Raw genomic sequence first — 16,335 nt, 5'->3', positions numbered from 1 at the left:
AAAAAGGGGGTGGGGGGAGGCCTTGGCTCTGGAGGGCGGGGCCTAAGCAAGGGCGAGGTTTGGATGGTGGGCCAGGCCAATGCTCAGGACCCACAGGGCTGGAAAAGGCCATGGGGGGTGGAGCTTAGGCTCAAGGAACAGAAGAGGCCCAGGCATGCCCCCAACCCCTGGTTTCATAGGTCAGGGGACCTCACCTGGGAGCCCAGCAGGCTTCCTGGGCTCGAGTGGGTGGGGCAAATCCCCTCATCTCCTCTCCTGCTCCTCTGGTCTGGGAGGGCCCCTCCCGCCTGCCTCTCCTGATCTCTCTGGCCTCCCTCCTATCACCCCAAGGACCCGTGCCATCTGGAGAGGGCTTTGGAGGGCAGAGGATTGGCCTGGGAGCTCAGCAGTTTCCCTGGCCCGAGTGGGCAGGGCTATCGCCCTCTGCTCCTCTCCCGCTCCTCCTGCCCACCTCTCCTGATCTCCCTGGCCTCAGGGGCGCCGATCCTGTCTGACCTCCACTTCTCCTCCCCCTCAGTCCCCCTACGTCCTACCGGTTCACTTTCAGGTTCCTCCTGTCTCCTTTGGCATCAGAGTCCACCACCAGCGGCCGGCACGCACCCTAGTTGTGGGGAGATGATAACTCCTCGTCTTCCCACACTGCCATCTTGACTCTGCCCTGAATACTTTTAATGTTTGGGGAACCTTCTCTTCCCTAGCTTTTCATTTTTTTTCTGGAGAGATGTTCACTAATTTATCCCCAGGGAAGAAGTGAATGATCTCATTGGTGAGTTAATAGAAGGAGTTAGGTGAGTATCACTCATATCATACCTTTTTGCCTATTCAGTTGCAGAGAGCACTTATCCTAGTCCCTTCTTCCATGTAATAAATTTTGTAGGGGCAGCCCACACTGCAAGGAAGGTGCTGCTTATCATTGGGTAGCTAAATCTGTTTAATTCAGGGGTAAAAAATTAACAAGCTTATCTGTCCTTAAACATAACATGTTTTCTCCAGTTCAACTTTACTAATAATGTGGTCTATATATATATATCTATCTATACATATATATATATGTATACGTATATAATATATATATTTAAATTGAAGTATAGTTGATTTACAATATTGTGTTAATTTCTGCTATACAGCAAAGAGATTCAGTTATACATATATACATTCTTTTTATATATTATTTTCCATTATGGATTATCATAGGATATTGAATATAGTTCTCTGTGCTATACAGTATGGACCTTGTTGTTCATCCATTCTATGTATAATAGCTTACTTCTGCTAACCCCAACTTCCTACTCCATCCTTCCCCCCAACCTCCTCCCACTTGGCAACCACAAGTTTGTTCTCTGTGTCCATGAGTGTGTTTCTGTTTCAGAGGTTCATTTGTGTCATATTTTAGATTCCATGTAAAAGAGATATCATGTGGTATTTGTCTTTCTCTTTCTGACTTACTTCACTTAGTATGATAATCTCTAGTTGCATCCATGTTGCTGCAAATGGCATTATTTCATTCTTTTTTATGGCTGAGTAGTATTCCGTTGTATATATGTACCACATCTTCTTTATCCATTCATTTGTCAGTGGACATTAGGTTGTTTCCATGTCTTGGCTATTGTGAATAGTGCTGCTATGAACATGGGGTGCATGTATCTTTTTAAATTAGAGTTTTGTCTGGATGTATGCCCAGGAGTGCCACTGCTGGATCATATGATAATTCTATTTTTAGTTTTCTGAGGAAACCTTCATGCTGTTTTCCATAGTGGCTGTACCAACTTACATTCCTACCAACAGTATAGGAGGATTCCCTTTCCTCCATATCCTCTCCAGCATTTGTAGACTTTTTAGTGATGGCCATCTGACCATCAGAATCAGTGTGAAGTGATACCTCATTGTAGTTTAGATTTGTATTTCTCTAATTATTAGCGATGTTGAGCATCTTTGCATGTGCCTATTGGCCATTTGTATTTCTTCTTTGGAGGAATGTCTATTTAGGTCTGCTGCCCATTTTTTAATTGGGTTTGGTTTTTTTTCTGTTGAGTTGTATGAGCTGTTTATATTAAGCCCTTGTCAGTTGCATTATTTGCAAATATTTTCTCCCACTCTGTAGGTTACCTTTTCATTCTGTTTATGGTTTCCTTTGCTGTGCAGGAGCTTGTAAGTTTCATTAGGTCCCATTTGTTTATTTTTGTTTTTATTTCAGTTGCCTTGGGAGACTGTGTGATCTATATTTTTACCTTTAGTTTTCTGACTTATATTCCTTTCCTTTTCAAAAAGGGAAAAGGGGAGGGAGTGTTATTGACTTGTTCTAAATTCCAACATTTACTAACTAAAAACTAAATAATTATTTGTCAAAAAAATCATAGAATTAAATTACAAACTATTTAGGAAAAAAAGTGACACAGGTGATAGAGAAGGTTTGCTATCATTAAAATATAAGGAGCTCTTACAAATCCTTAAGAGAAAAATTAACTGTGATAGAAACCCAAGAAAACATAAGCTGCAACTTACAAAGTAAGAAATATACAAATGGCTAGTAATAATGACAGCTATCATTCACTGAGAACTTACTATGTACTATGTCCTAAACAATTTATATGCATTGACTCATTTAATCTTTCAGCAACTTGGTAACATGTTATTTTTTTCCATTTTATCATGACAAACACTTATATATAGTATTTGTTATATGCTAGGAAGCATTGGAGCTTTTCACTTTTTTCCAGCCTATAATAGAAAAACTAATTGTTAAAGTTTATGTTTGTTTTTCCCTCTTTCTTTTATTTTAGGAATGGAACATTACTAAACTTTCAATTGAATATGATTCTGAGCCCTTTGGAAAGGAACGAGATGCAGCTATTAAGAAACTGGCTACTGAAGCTGGAGTAGAAGTAATTGTACGAATTTCACATACATTATATGACCTAGACAAGTAAGTTTTTTTTAATGGTAAAATACATATAATATTTTTCATCTTAACCACTTTTAAGTGTACATTTCAGTGGTTTTAAGTACATAGAAAATGTACTGTGGGAATGTACTGTGGAAATAAAAACATACATAATAGACTTGTGAGAGAATTAAGTGAATATATGTCAAACCTTTAGCATTTTATTTAACCTCTGTGATTTTTGTTTACCTAATGACAAATACCAAAATTACAGACATAAGTACATAAGATAAACATACTCAGAATTTCAATTTCAAAACTATTAAAAGCATCACACATGGGCCTCCCTGGTGGCGCAGTGGTTGAGAGTCCGCCTGCCGATGCAGGGGATACGGGTTCGTGCCCCGGTCCGGGAGGATCCCATATGCCGCGGAGCGGCTGGGCCCGTGAGCCATGGCCGCTGAGCCTGTGCGTCCGGAGCCTGTGCTCCGCAACGGGAGAGGCCACAACAGTGAGAGGCCCGCGTACAGCAAAAAAAAAAAAAAAAAAAAAAAGCATCACACAATTATCTTTTTTTTTTTTTTTTTTTTTTTTTTGCGGTATGCGGGCCTCTCACTGTTGTGGCCTCTCCCATTGCGGAGCACAGGCTCCGGATGCGCAGGCTCAGCGGCCATGGCTCACGGGCCCAGCCGCTCCGCGGCATATGGGATCCTCCCGGACCGGGGCACGAACCCGTATCCCCTGCATCAGCAGGCGGACTCTCAACCACTGCGCCACCAGGGAGGCCCCTCACACAATTATCTTTGACTATTCTAACTCAGCCTACTAACTTGCCTTTCTGGGCTCTTAGCAATGTTAATTTTATAGTTTATATGACATACATAGCCACAAACTACCTTGATATATTTCACATGATTGTCATAAGTTATTTTATTTTATGTGTATATATCTAGTCTCTCTGGATTTTAAGTCCATATGCAAATTTTATGTAATATTACATAGTCTTCTGAACAATGGTATAATATCTTATTTCTCAAAGTATATTTCCTGAACTATCAGTTTTTGGTGATGCTTTGTCCAACAAAGATTCTGTGGTCAAGTTTAAATTAAGAAAGTTTTATATGCTGTAAGATTTGAAGGTTCATAAGATTTGTTAACATTAACCTTTAGCATACTATCATCCTTACAAGTACTGAAATCTCACAATTTACATACCTTTTAAATTATTTTACTTTTTTATTTTCACATTTTGTCAAGTTAATAAAGCTAATTCTGTAAGTAACATGACAAGCTAGTTAATTTTATTCCAAGTGTATCAAAATATTGTGGTTCGATTCAGTTAAGGGTCTTACTTGATATTAAGCCAGAAGTCATATATCCTTCGATAATAAACTTGCCTTCTAGTTTACCAGATTTCTTAACTTTAGAGAGCTGATAGCAAGGAGGCAAAACAAGATAAGAGCAATTGCTTTAAGTGGGAAACTCAGCGTCATGCATAAAATTGGAATGTTTGTTAGGTTGAGTGTGAATATTTACCACATATAATCCATCATATAAAAATGTAACATATAGAAAACATTTTTTCTGAGATTTTAATTTTGCTTCTGTTATGTAATTAGCAGTGTCCTCAGTAGTGTCACTTTAGTATCATTATAGTGGACAAATTTCATTATGACCCTATATATAAACTCAAAGTATTACACCAAAGCAAAATTACTAAAAGCAGAGAGCATAGTTTTTATGGTGGTTACTTTCTGTATGTACAACTGATACATAATTATATGTGGTATAATGAAAACTGTACTATATTTGGATTAAGAAAACCTTGATTTGCTATTTGTTAGTTATGTGACCTTGACTATTAAATTCTCTTGAGGCTTCAGTTGCTGATGCATAAAACGATGGTTGGATTTTACCAATAATTTTTTATTAAGGCTAAATGCTAGTAAGCAAATGGCCATAGTGAAAAAGAATAATTGGTATTTCCAAATTGTGTCTAATTCAGACTACCATTGGTAAGACTTATCTTTCCTTTTAGTATTACTTAATTGAGAAATTAGTGATCAGAATTAAATATAAAATATATACATAAGATACGTATGCTGACATTTAACAAAAACATGAGCACAATAGAAAATAACAAGTGATTATCATGACAGTAATATAGAATCCTAATTAATGAGACTTGCTGATTGCTCCTTGGTATAATATTGGCCTGGTTTAGTTTTTATTGATGATTAAGAGATTCTTTGAGCTGTGTTGTGGTATGTTTTTATAATTCCATACATATTATTTTTTTGTTTTTGCCTTTAGGCTTATTTAGCCACTTGTTTTTCCACTCATAGGTGCTTAATTAATTCCCTTTGTCTTAAAAGTTTTGATATTTGCATACACTATATTTTTGATACCTAGCAGATGTCTATAAAATTAAGAGAATGATTTTTAGATTTGTTAATTATTTTAACAAGTTTCTTGGTCCTGTAAGAAGCTAACATTCTCCTAGAAGTCTTAAGTGATTCACTTAATTTTCTGATTCTAAGCCTTTTCAGAGTTTATCAATCAAAATGTATTGTCCTTTTTTTTAATACTAACAGCATTTTACTAACTTTTGTAATAGGATCATAGAACTAAATGGTGGGCAACCACCTCTTACTTATAAAAGATTCCAGACTCTCATCAGCAAAATGGAACCACTAGAGATACCAGTAGAGACAATTACTTCAGAAGTGATAGAAAAGTGCACAACTCCTCTGTCTGATGACCATGATGAGAAATATGGAGTCCCTTCACTGGAAGAACTAGGTAATACATGTGGAGCTTAAGAGTTAATAAACCATTCAGAAAAATCCCACTTCTAATTAGACATGTAAAGTATTTTTGCACTAAAAGGAAAAGAAATGAGAAAAAAGAAAAGAAACTCTTAAACTAAGAAGTGATAAATCTGTGCATTATTTATGTGTTCTATAAATATGTGGTCTATCTGTTATCACCTTAAGTTGTACATCTTAAAGAACAGAGACCATATTATATATCATCTATTTTTGAGGACCTATCCAGGGCTGTCATTTCATTTTTATGCTACTGTCAATTTTTTTTCTTTTCTTTTCTTTTTAGGTTTTGATACAGATGGCTTATCTTCTGCAGTGTGGCCAGGCGGAGAAACTGAAGCACTTACACGTTTGGAAAGGCATTTGGAAAGAAAAGTATGATAATACAGATGATGTTTATATTGTCAAACTGGCATTTTAAAAATAATTTCACTCTTTTTTAAAAACAAAAAAATAGACTGTTGAAAAAGAAGGATCAAGAGAAATAGTTAAAATAGAACAAACCTAATTGTTTGAAAATTAACAACTATCTCTTCATTTAAATACCCTTCTTCCTCCTCTTCTGATTATTTCCTCTTTAGCTACTATCAATACTACCCCTTCTATTCTTTCTTTGTAAGCTGGTATCTGATGACTATAACTTTGAAGCTAGGATAGAGTTCTTCTATTTCATATTTTTCTCAGTGTCAGAGAGACAGATTGAAGGTGCTCTCAGCTTTGTGTTAGGAATTTACTGCATGAGGATGGCTAAAACAAAAGAATGATCACTTTTATCTTTCTTGTTTTTTATTAAAATCTGTCATTTTTGGCTAGAAAAATGATATTTTATTTCCCAAGCCCTATGTAACTTTAAAAAAAATCTCAACTTTAAACAATCTTTTAAAATGGAAAAGGCAATTAGTTAGCATAATTTTCTCTGTGTGTTTTCAGGCTTGGGTGGCAAACTTTGAAAGACCTCGAATGAATGCAAATTCCCTGCTCGCTAGCCCTACTGGACTCAGTCCTTATCTCCGATTTGGTTGTTTGTCATGTCGACTGTTTTACTTCAAACTGACAGATCTCTACAAAAAGGTATTATCTGGAACTGGAGCTTATTTTTCAAAATACTTTTTTCTTAAATTGCTGATAATACTTCTTTTGCTTTTTAATCTTAGGTAAAAAAGAACAGTTCCCCTCCCCTTTCCCTTTATGGGCAACTGTTATGGCGTGAATTTTTCTATACAGCAGCAACAAATAATCCACGCTTTGACAAAATGGAAGGAAATCCCATCTGTGTTCAGATTCCTTGGGATAAGAATCCTGAGGCTTTAGCGAAATGGGCAGAAGGACGGACAGGCTTTCCATGGATTGATGCCATCATGACACAGCTTCGTCAGGAGGGTTGGATCCATCATTTAGCCAGACATGCAGTTGCTTGCTTCCTGACACGAGGTGACCTGTGGATTAGTTGGGAAGAAGGAATGAAGGTAAGTGTTCTTCCAACTAATGTAGTATGGCCTTATTTTGAAGAACTCTATACCTTTATAAAACAATTCCTAAGAATTGTCTACTATGTAGATTCATTTATAGTCTAATTTTTTCAATAGAAAAACATTTAATTCTCATCATACAGACACACTTTTGGGGAACAGAATGGCATAATCAGATAGGAGAACTGGTGAAAAATGGTTCAGTTAACCTGAAGTCATTTCAATGGCTAAATCAGCCTAGCTATCAAGGGAGCTATAAGATTTAATACTCTGGACTTATTGGGTCGATATATATTTATAGGTGATCATTTCTGTCACATAAAGTATTCATCTGAGTTCTTAGAAATAGCAAATTTGTTTTATAAATTTTAAGCTATAAATCATTTCATCTCACCTCAATACCATAGCTTTTTAGTCATAATTATATTATGTAATATGAAGCATACAACATTTTGTGACATCTTGTGGTTATATATAATAGGACTTAAATACATGTTTTACTTTCCTGCCTATATCATAAATTTCCCCTATCCAAAGACCATTTCTGATCCTATGTTTTTTTACATCTCCTGTATTTCCTAGTACAAAGTTGTGCATGAGGTAGATGTACAGCACACAACGAATTTATGAAAAATAATTTATTTTAATTCTATTTCCCTTTTGGATCAAGGAATCCCAAATTTAAACTGTATAATACTAATGAATTTTTAAAGGTCATTTGTAGGCCTACATTTTGTAGGCCAATGTACTAAGCTTCTAAGTTTTTGTTGGTGGTTTATTTGGTAGCATTTTTGCATTCTTGAAAGTGTTTACTGCTTTTTTTTTCCACTTTTTAATCTTCTCATATCCCATCTTATCCTTTTAAGTTGGTGACTTTAATAACTTTTACTCTCCCCTCTTCCAATAACACTGCAAAGATTAGAATAGTAAATTCTATTCGGAAATCTATATATTACTAATATGTTTCTTTCCCTGAAATAACTCATTATAGAATAGAACACAGACAAGGAAGCTAACTTTGGAATGTTTAATTTCACAGTTCTGTGCTAGATTTTCTTGCCTTGACTTTTGATCTACAGAGACCTGGAAAAATGCTTACTTTGAGAATTATGTGTGTGCAACCTAATGTGATTACTGTTACTTCCAAAGGTATTTGAAGAATTATTGCTTGATGCAGATTGGAGCATAAATGCTGGAAGTTGGATGTGGCTGTCTTGTAGTTCCTTTTTCCAACAGTTTTTTCACTGCTATTGCCCGGTTGGTTTTGGTAGGAGAACAGATCCCAATGGAGACTATATCAGGTAAATCAAGAATGATTATTATACAGTTTGGAATAGCTAATCTAGGAAGAACTTTTCATGTTTAAGCAGCGCTTAAGGTATTCCCCACTCATGATGGGCAGCAGAGATGAGGAGAAGGGTAACAAATCATTTAAATGGTATTGATTTGATTTTGGTCATTCATAGCTAATAAATAGTTTGTTATAATTTGCTTATAGTTCATTTTATTAATAATTTTTCTTCCTTCTCCCAAAAGACGTTATTTGCCTGTCCTAAGAGGCTTCCCTGCAAAATATATCTATGATCCCTGGAATGCACCAGAAGGTATTCAAAAGGTAGCCAAATGTTTGATAGGAGTTAATTACCCTAAACCAATGGTGAACCATGCTGAGGCAAGCCGTTTGAATATTGAGAGGATGAAACAGATCTATCAGCAGCTTTCACGATATAGAGGACTAGGTATGTCAGTAAATGCCTTTCATTTGTTTCTTTGGCAGCTGTTTATGTACCCATCCTTGAACTTGATCTTGATCATTACTTAATAGGTAATTTTTTCCCTTTAGGTCTTCTTGCATCAGTGCCATCTAATCCTAATGGGAATGGAGGCCTCATGGGGTATTCTCCTGGAGAAAATATCCCAGGCTGTAGCAGCAGTGGAAGTAAGTGAAAAGGAAATTTCTGCACTTAGTAACATAAAGAGGTTAATTATAAATATATTGTTTATTGTACCTCACTATAATATGTTTCTTAAAATCTATCTTTAAATTGTGTAATAGGTTCCTTGTACACATGTATACATGTACATATACATACACACATACCCTCACTCCATTAGTGACATTTTAGAGATAGGAACAACATTATATATAGTGGAATTGGGTCAAGGTAAAGATCTTCTTGCAAACTGAATGAGGTTAGCAATTTTTAAGGATAAAATGAAACTGAAATGTTTTATATTCAGAATGGTCATTATTTTTTACTCCCTTTAAGTATATATCAGCTATAAGGTAATTAGTTAAGAAGGTCAGAGGCCCTGTGAACATGGCCAAAAGATTTATCACGCACATGCATAGGGCCTCTAGTCCTTTCGCACATGAGTTTTTTCTTACAAAGCCTGGTCTATAATGGTTTTCTTTGTGATATATATAGTTAGTTGCCACATATGTTCTTACTGTGTGTCAAGAAGTCAGTATGTATTGGAAATTTGAATCATACCAATTTTCAGAGGTTCTAACCAAAAATAGCATGAAGCTAATTAATTTGATTAAAAACAAGGCTGAATGGCTGGACTTATTACTTTCTGTTTGGTCATGTAAGGGGATAAAAACATCCATATTCTAAATTCTAAAATGTCATTTTGTGGTTTGGAAATAAGGTTTTTTTGGTATTTCAGTTATAGGTAGTAAAATAAATAATTCTGCATGGTTACTAAAAGGAAAAAAAAAACCAAGGCTGCATTGGAGGAATGCTTATTTTTTTTAAAAAAAAAAAGTCAGCTATTCAAAATTTGATATTAAGAATAACACCTTTAACAAATTGAACCTTTCTGAATTCAGAAATATTTTGCATACTTTTGAGAGCATCAACAGTTAGCTTAACGAGAAAGGAACGAAAGCACTCATATCTTGACTGCCTACTTTGTGCCTAAGTATGAGGGGATTTTGGCCACATACTCACAATAACCTTGAGAGGTGGTGGTAGGCTTCTCATTTTATGATTGGGAAAATTAGCCTAGAAGAGTTAGGTAACTTAACCAAGATCCCACAGTTAGTAAGTAGTTGAGCTAAGATTCAGATCCAAGTCTAACTAGTCCTAAAGTTCATACCTTTTCTGTATCACTGGGTCTCCCCTGCAAATGTAATGCCAAATGTAGTGTTCATAAGACAAAATATTTTATTACTGGAATGTGTTTCACCTGCATTCAAATTGTTGCTAATGATGGCAGTGTACTTCAAAAATGTTCTTTCTCAGAGTCTCCTACAATTTGAAGTAAACTTTAACAAGGTAGCATTTCAAAAGTTCTATCAGATTTCTTATGCAGTTCACAGACTGCCTCTTTTGCCCACACATGAGTTTGAGGGACAGAAGTTCTGTGAAGCACTAAGATAACAGGCAGGTGGCAGAGGGTAGAAAGCAACAGACTCCAGTTACCTAGCTAATGGGTAATGATGGTACGTACTGTTTCTTAGTCCAGTCAAATCTGTATTTATCTGCAAAACTAATCATGTTAGCAAGTTAAATTGGAATAATTTTGCTTCACAAATTTATAAACATGATGTTTTGTGATAAGATTAATTAATCTTGAAAGTAGTCTAATCATGTAAATATTTGCCTATAACACACTTTGTAGCTAGGTGCTTTGAGGCTTTCAAAAGACATAGAAGACATAAAAGCTACCTAGAGCTTAGAGTCTAAATGGGGGTGTGGAAGGGGGAAAAAAAACAAATGAAAAAAGTGATAAATTGTAAGACACTGCCTCCTCATGCAATAGGAAAAAAGGGAGTTGAAGGAACTAGGAAACTTTTCTTAGAAGATAGTGGGAGACTTCCCTGGTGGCGCAGTGGTTAAGAATCTGCCTGCCAATGCAGGGAACACAGGTTCAAGCCCTGGTCAGGGAAGATCCCACACACTGCGGAACAACTAAGCTGGTGTGCCACAATTACTGAGCCTGTGCTCCGGAGCCCGCGAACCACAACTACTGAGCCCGTGTGCCACAACTACAGAAGCCCACGTGCCTAGAGCCTGTGCTCTGCAACAAGAGAAGCCACCGCAATGAGAATCCCATGGACCACAACGAAGAGTAGCCCCCACTTGCCACAGCTAGAGGAAGCCCGCACACAGCAACAAAGACCCAACGCAGCCAAGAATAAATAAATAAATAATAAAAAAGAAGAAGAAGAAGAAGATGGTGGGGTGGGTAGCATTTAAGTAGGCAGATGAAGGAGAGAGCATTGTAGACCTGAAAATGGGAGTGATTATGGCAAGATCCTTAGGATACTATGCTGTTAAGAATTTCTCCCCTCAGGTTTCTGTTCCATTTGAAAAGACTTACATGGGGACTTCACTGGTGGCGCAGTGGTTAAGAATCTGTCTGCCAATGCAGGGGACATGCTTTCGATCCCTGGTCCAGGAAGATCCCACATACCACAGAGCAACCAAGCCCGCACGCCACAACTACTGAAGCCCGCATGCCCTAGAGCCCGCATGCTGCAACTACTGAGCCTGCGTGCTGCAACTACAGAAACCGGCACACCTAGAGCCAGCACTTCACAACAAGAGAAGCCACTGCAACGAGAAGCCCACGCACTGCAACAAAGAGTAACTCCTGCTCACCGCAGCTAGAGAAAGCCTGTGCGCAGCAATGAAGACCCAACGCAGCCAAAAAATAAATTAAAAAAATTTTTTAAATGCTAGAAAGGACTTATACTTCGGAAGCGTATCCCTTAATGCCCCATACTTACCCTATTCATAGGCTTTTATTTACAGTGTCTTAAAGGCATTTCAAAGGGCAAGATTCTTTATGATTTAAGTTTTTTAATGACTGTGCAAAAATTCTTAATCTCTGCAACAGAAACTGCATTTTCGTCCTCTCATTTTTGTAGAATTTTTGTGCTCAGGAAAGGAATAAACTAACATACATAGATGTCTTGAGGTATTTTTGTTCTTATAATAAAGCAGACTACTAACATTTTTTCTATTATAAAATACCTGTTCAGCATTATTAGTCATTGGGGAAATACAAATTAAAACTACTAAGAGATAGGACTTCACACCCACTTAGGGTGACCAGTTATCACTGATTGCCTGGCATTGAGGAGTTTCTTGGGACACAGGACTTTACGTGCTACCACTTGAAGAGTCCCAAACTGGAATGAGTTGGTCACCCTATAACCACTAGAGTGGTTGAAATAAAAAAGACAGACAGTAACAAGTGTGTGGAGGATGTGAAGAAACTGGAACGCTCATACATTGCTGAGAGGTAGGGTGTAAAAACAGTGAAGCCATTTTGGGAAGCAGTTTGGCAGTTTCTTAAAAGCTAAACATAAATTTAACATACAACCCAGAAATTCCATTCCTAAGTATCTATCCAAAAGAAGTGAAGATATATGTCTACACAGAGACTTATATGTGAATGTTTATAATAGCTTTATTCATGATAGTCAAAATGGAGTATATCCATACAATGGAATATTAATTCGTAAAAAGGAACAAAATGCTGATACATGCTACAACCTGGATAAATCTCAAAAATATTAAGTTAAAGAAGCCAGACACAAAAGACCACATGCTGCATGATTCCACTTATATGAACTAGTGAGAAAAGTCACGTTTTTAAAAGAGAAATTAGATTAGTGCCTACCTTAGGCTTATAGATAGGAATGGAGAATGAAAGCAAATGGACATGAGGGATCTTTTGGAGGTGATGAAAATGTTCTAAAACTGGATTATGCTGGTGATTACACAATTCTGTAAATTAACTAAAAATTATTGAATTGTACCCTTAAAACAGTTGAATTTTATGGTATATAAATTATTCCTCAAAACTGCTTTAAAAAACTATTCACTATAGACAGTTTAGAAAATTCAGAAAAACAGAAAATAACAATAAAAATCAAATAAATAATTGAAAAATGTATTTGTTGAAGTTTTTTAATTGTAAAATATGCACAACATAAAATTTAGCATTTTAACCATTTTAAATGTACAATTCAGTGGAATTAAGTACCTTCACATTACTTTGTGAAGTTTTCAGTAGAGTTGTGCAAAGATGCATGATGGCAAGTATCACTATTAGGGGAAGCCTGATGATGGTAAGACCAGTAGCAGCACCATTCAGCGGTGAATTTGCCACAGTCCAGAGTCTGACCTTCAGCCTTACAAGTCTAAAGCCTGAACGTTTGCTGTAATTAGTGGTGACCATTCTGTGAATGACATACTAGAAATTTTAAAATCATATGAATTAAAATATCAACAGGGAACATTAGTTTATTAGCTTATGGTGGAAATATTCCTTTCCAGAAGTCCTCATCCTTGATCAGGCCATTCACTTTCCCAATTTTGAGTACCCGAAAAGCTGAATTCTTTATCCAGAGAAATGTGATAAGTATGAAGTTACACTAAAAATAATTAAATTGTCTTGTTCGGGCCATCATGCAACCACTCCTAGGGGTAGGATCCTCATATTTTTCCATAATGTTTTCTCTAGAATCTACTTTTCTGTGCTAACCCATTCTCCTATAACATTTTTTCTTTTTAGGAGAGTTGATACAATTGCACAGGCTAGGTAACTGCTCCATTGTTTAACTCTCATCTGGCAGGACCTTATTCCCTTACTGTATCTCCAAGGACATATGTTTTAGATAGGTGCTGAGGGAGGAGGAGGTGAAGGAAGGATGTATATCTCACTGATGCCCTATGTTTTGACTTCATGATCAAGTGTCTAATTGTCATCCAGTAAAGAAGTGTTTTTTAGAAAATGATTATCAGTGATTTTGCCCTGGAACAGTCAACATTTCTATGACCCTAAATTTAAGGACAAGTTAAGCTTTCCTGATTTGGTATGATTTTTGGTTCATATGAAGGGTTGTGGATTAATCCTAAAACGCACAATACAAATACTAAAAATTAGATTTATAATCGTAATACATACAACTTGAAATTAGTTTAAGTAATTTTACTATGTTTAACATACTAACAGGTTGTACTCCAGGGAGTGGTATTTTACATTATGCTCATGGAGATAGTCAGCAGACTCACCTATTAAAGCAAGGTAAGAATGTAGCATTCGAGCATACTCTTCTTCTCACCTTTCTTATCTTAAACATACATTTTTTTTTAAATGTGTAGGAAGAAGCTCCACGTGCACTGGTCTCAGCAGTGGGAAACGTCCTAGTCAGGAAGAGGACACACAGAGTATCGGTCCTAAAGTCCAGAGACAGAGCACCAACTAGGTAAATACTTTAGAGCTTTATTTCTTGCTTTAGCGGAGTGTATAATCAACATAAATTAATATAATTTCCAAAATGGAGCTAATCTCTATTTTCAAACCAGAGAATCTGAGGTATAAATTTTTCAGTGATTGTTGCAAAATCAGTTAATTCTTAGACAAGAGAAATGTATCTGTACTGGACAGAGTGCTGTACTCAGTTTTATGGTCATCTGAAATGATGATCTTCAAATTTGAAAAGCTTATGGTGTCATGCTCAGGTTTTTCCTCGGAAAAAGCCATCCTTTTCATTTCCTTCCTGTGTGACCAGGAGTCTAAGTAAAACAAAGTGACTTTTTTATTTTAGTGGTATTAATATAATCCCCTTATGAAATTTTCCCCAAATCTTCTCTTGATTTTATAAATTTCTTTTATATATTGTGATACTTCTAAAATCTAAATTATTTCCAGTTTGGGAATAGTTTAAGTTTTTTTTAAATGTTGGCCCTTTTTGGAAGTGTCAGAAAGCCATGCCTGTATTCAGTTCAGCTGGTTATGGGATACTATTTTGTGATTTAAATTTATAAGAAAAGTATTCATGTAGTGCATTTGCCAGTTTTTAAGACTCCTGTTTCTTCAGTTATCTTGAACTGTTTACATTTTTAAAATCATTGCTATTTTTTGATACCAATATAGTCTGTAAATTTCTTGAAGATCAGTAAACAGTCATCAGATTTTTGTCATTCCTTGCAATCAAGCTTTACCCAGTTTTTTTTTTTTTCCTTAAATCACAGAAAACATTCAGAAGGAATACGGTTGCAGCAGAAATTGGTGGGCAGTTCAGTACTTTTTCAGTTAAATTATTTTAAAATGTTCTTCATTAATGGAAAACAGTTACATATTGAAATGCATTATTTCTAATAACATTTCTGTAGTTTTTAACTTTTTAATGAATTTGACATAGGACAAATGGTAATTTGTATATAAAGAACTTGGTAAAAGAATTTGCTTAATGTAAATATAAATAGTCACAATTAGTATAGACCCATCAATATATTTTTGATAATCTTTCATGTATGGTAAAAATTAAAGTGGCAAACTGATATTCTGATATAAAAATCAAAGTTTTGAGAGTCAATGTGAGAATATAGGATTTTAGACTTTCTTAAAAGACTTTGTTAAAATTTTAAGACAGAATTTTTCTTGACATCATTATTTGGTCTAACTTTGAACTCTTTGACAATAATGTTTCAGAAAACATGTGTAATCAAAATTGGTAGTTGTAGCCTCCATTAACATAGACAATATATATTTTAAAGCTTCATGTATGCCTGTTTTGACCCAAAGTTGTAGATATCATGGTATCATGTGTTAAGTTCTTCTTGTCTCCCTTTCTTTGTTCAGTTACAGCTAAAGTGACTTTGTTATTAAAGTATATGCATATATGGAATCCTGTGTACTTGGTGGTTGCTTTTTTTCTTTTCTTTTTAAAAATTTTTTGTTTGTTTTAGGTAAAGGGGAGAGCATTGGTATGTGAGATGTGATCACAAATTAGAGACAGATTCTGTAAACTACATGTCACCATTCTGAATGAAGAAACAGCTAATATATATTTAGTAAAATACTTTTCAAAATTATTCCAAGTAAGAATACTATCTTCCAAATACTTCGTACTTTTAAAAATAAAGTTATCTGTAAGAAAGATTTAAAACCAAAGATATTTTTTTCAAGTAATTGGGCTTATAACTCTGAGTTAGTCAGTATGGGGTAGCAGTTAAGAGTGTGGGCCCTGGAGTCAAATGCCTGGCTCTGTCACTCATTAGCTTTGAGATCTTGGGCAATTATTAACCTTTTGTGCCTTCTTTTTTCTCTTCTATAAAAAGTGAGGATGAGAGTAGTATCTGCTTCAGACTACATATGAAATGCTCATAACAGTGCCTGACATGTGGTA

The 16,335-nt window shown here is 35.7% G+C and overlaps 1 protein-coding gene across 4 annotated transcripts in view; it reads left to right on the top strand.

The window, feature by feature from the left end:
• CRY1 (cryptochrome circadian regulator 1) overlaps positions 1 to 16,335 on the top strand; it is a 97,785-nt gene extending 81,450 nt beyond the window's left edge. The window contains exons 3-13 of one of the 4 annotated variants that reach the window (XM_082636347.1): positions 2,781 to 2,923; positions 5,499 to 5,683; positions 5,996 to 6,084; positions 6,640 to 6,780; positions 6,864 to 7,175; positions 8,328 to 8,479; positions 8,715 to 8,917; positions 9,022 to 9,117; positions 14,157 to 14,228; positions 14,306 to 14,409; positions 15,896 to 16,335. In XM_082636347.1, the coding sequence (XP_082492473.1) occupies positions 2,781 to 2,923; positions 5,499 to 5,683; positions 5,996 to 6,084; positions 6,640 to 6,780; positions 6,864 to 7,175; positions 8,328 to 8,479; positions 8,715 to 8,917; positions 9,022 to 9,117; positions 14,157 to 14,228; positions 14,306 to 14,409 (1,497 nt within the window). In that variant the 3' untranslated portion in view covers positions 15,896 to 16,335. Of the gene's footprint in view, positions 1 to 2,780; positions 2,924 to 5,498; positions 5,684 to 5,995; positions 6,085 to 6,639; positions 6,781 to 6,863; positions 7,176 to 8,327; positions 8,480 to 8,714; positions 8,918 to 9,021; positions 9,118 to 14,156; positions 14,229 to 14,305; positions 14,410 to 15,178; positions 15,861 to 15,895 lie in introns of those variants that run through there. The other 3 variants (XM_082636349.1, XM_082636346.1, XM_082636348.1) reach the window with 3 other exon arrangements.

This window comes from Mesoplodon mirus, assembly GCF_964341445.2.
Source record: "Mesoplodon mirus genome assembly, chromosome: 11".
Lineage (NCBI taxonomy): Eukaryota > Metazoa > Chordata > Mammalia > Artiodactyla > Ziphiidae > Mesoplodon > Mesoplodon mirus.
This window is presented reverse-complemented; position numbering and strand designations above follow the sequence as displayed.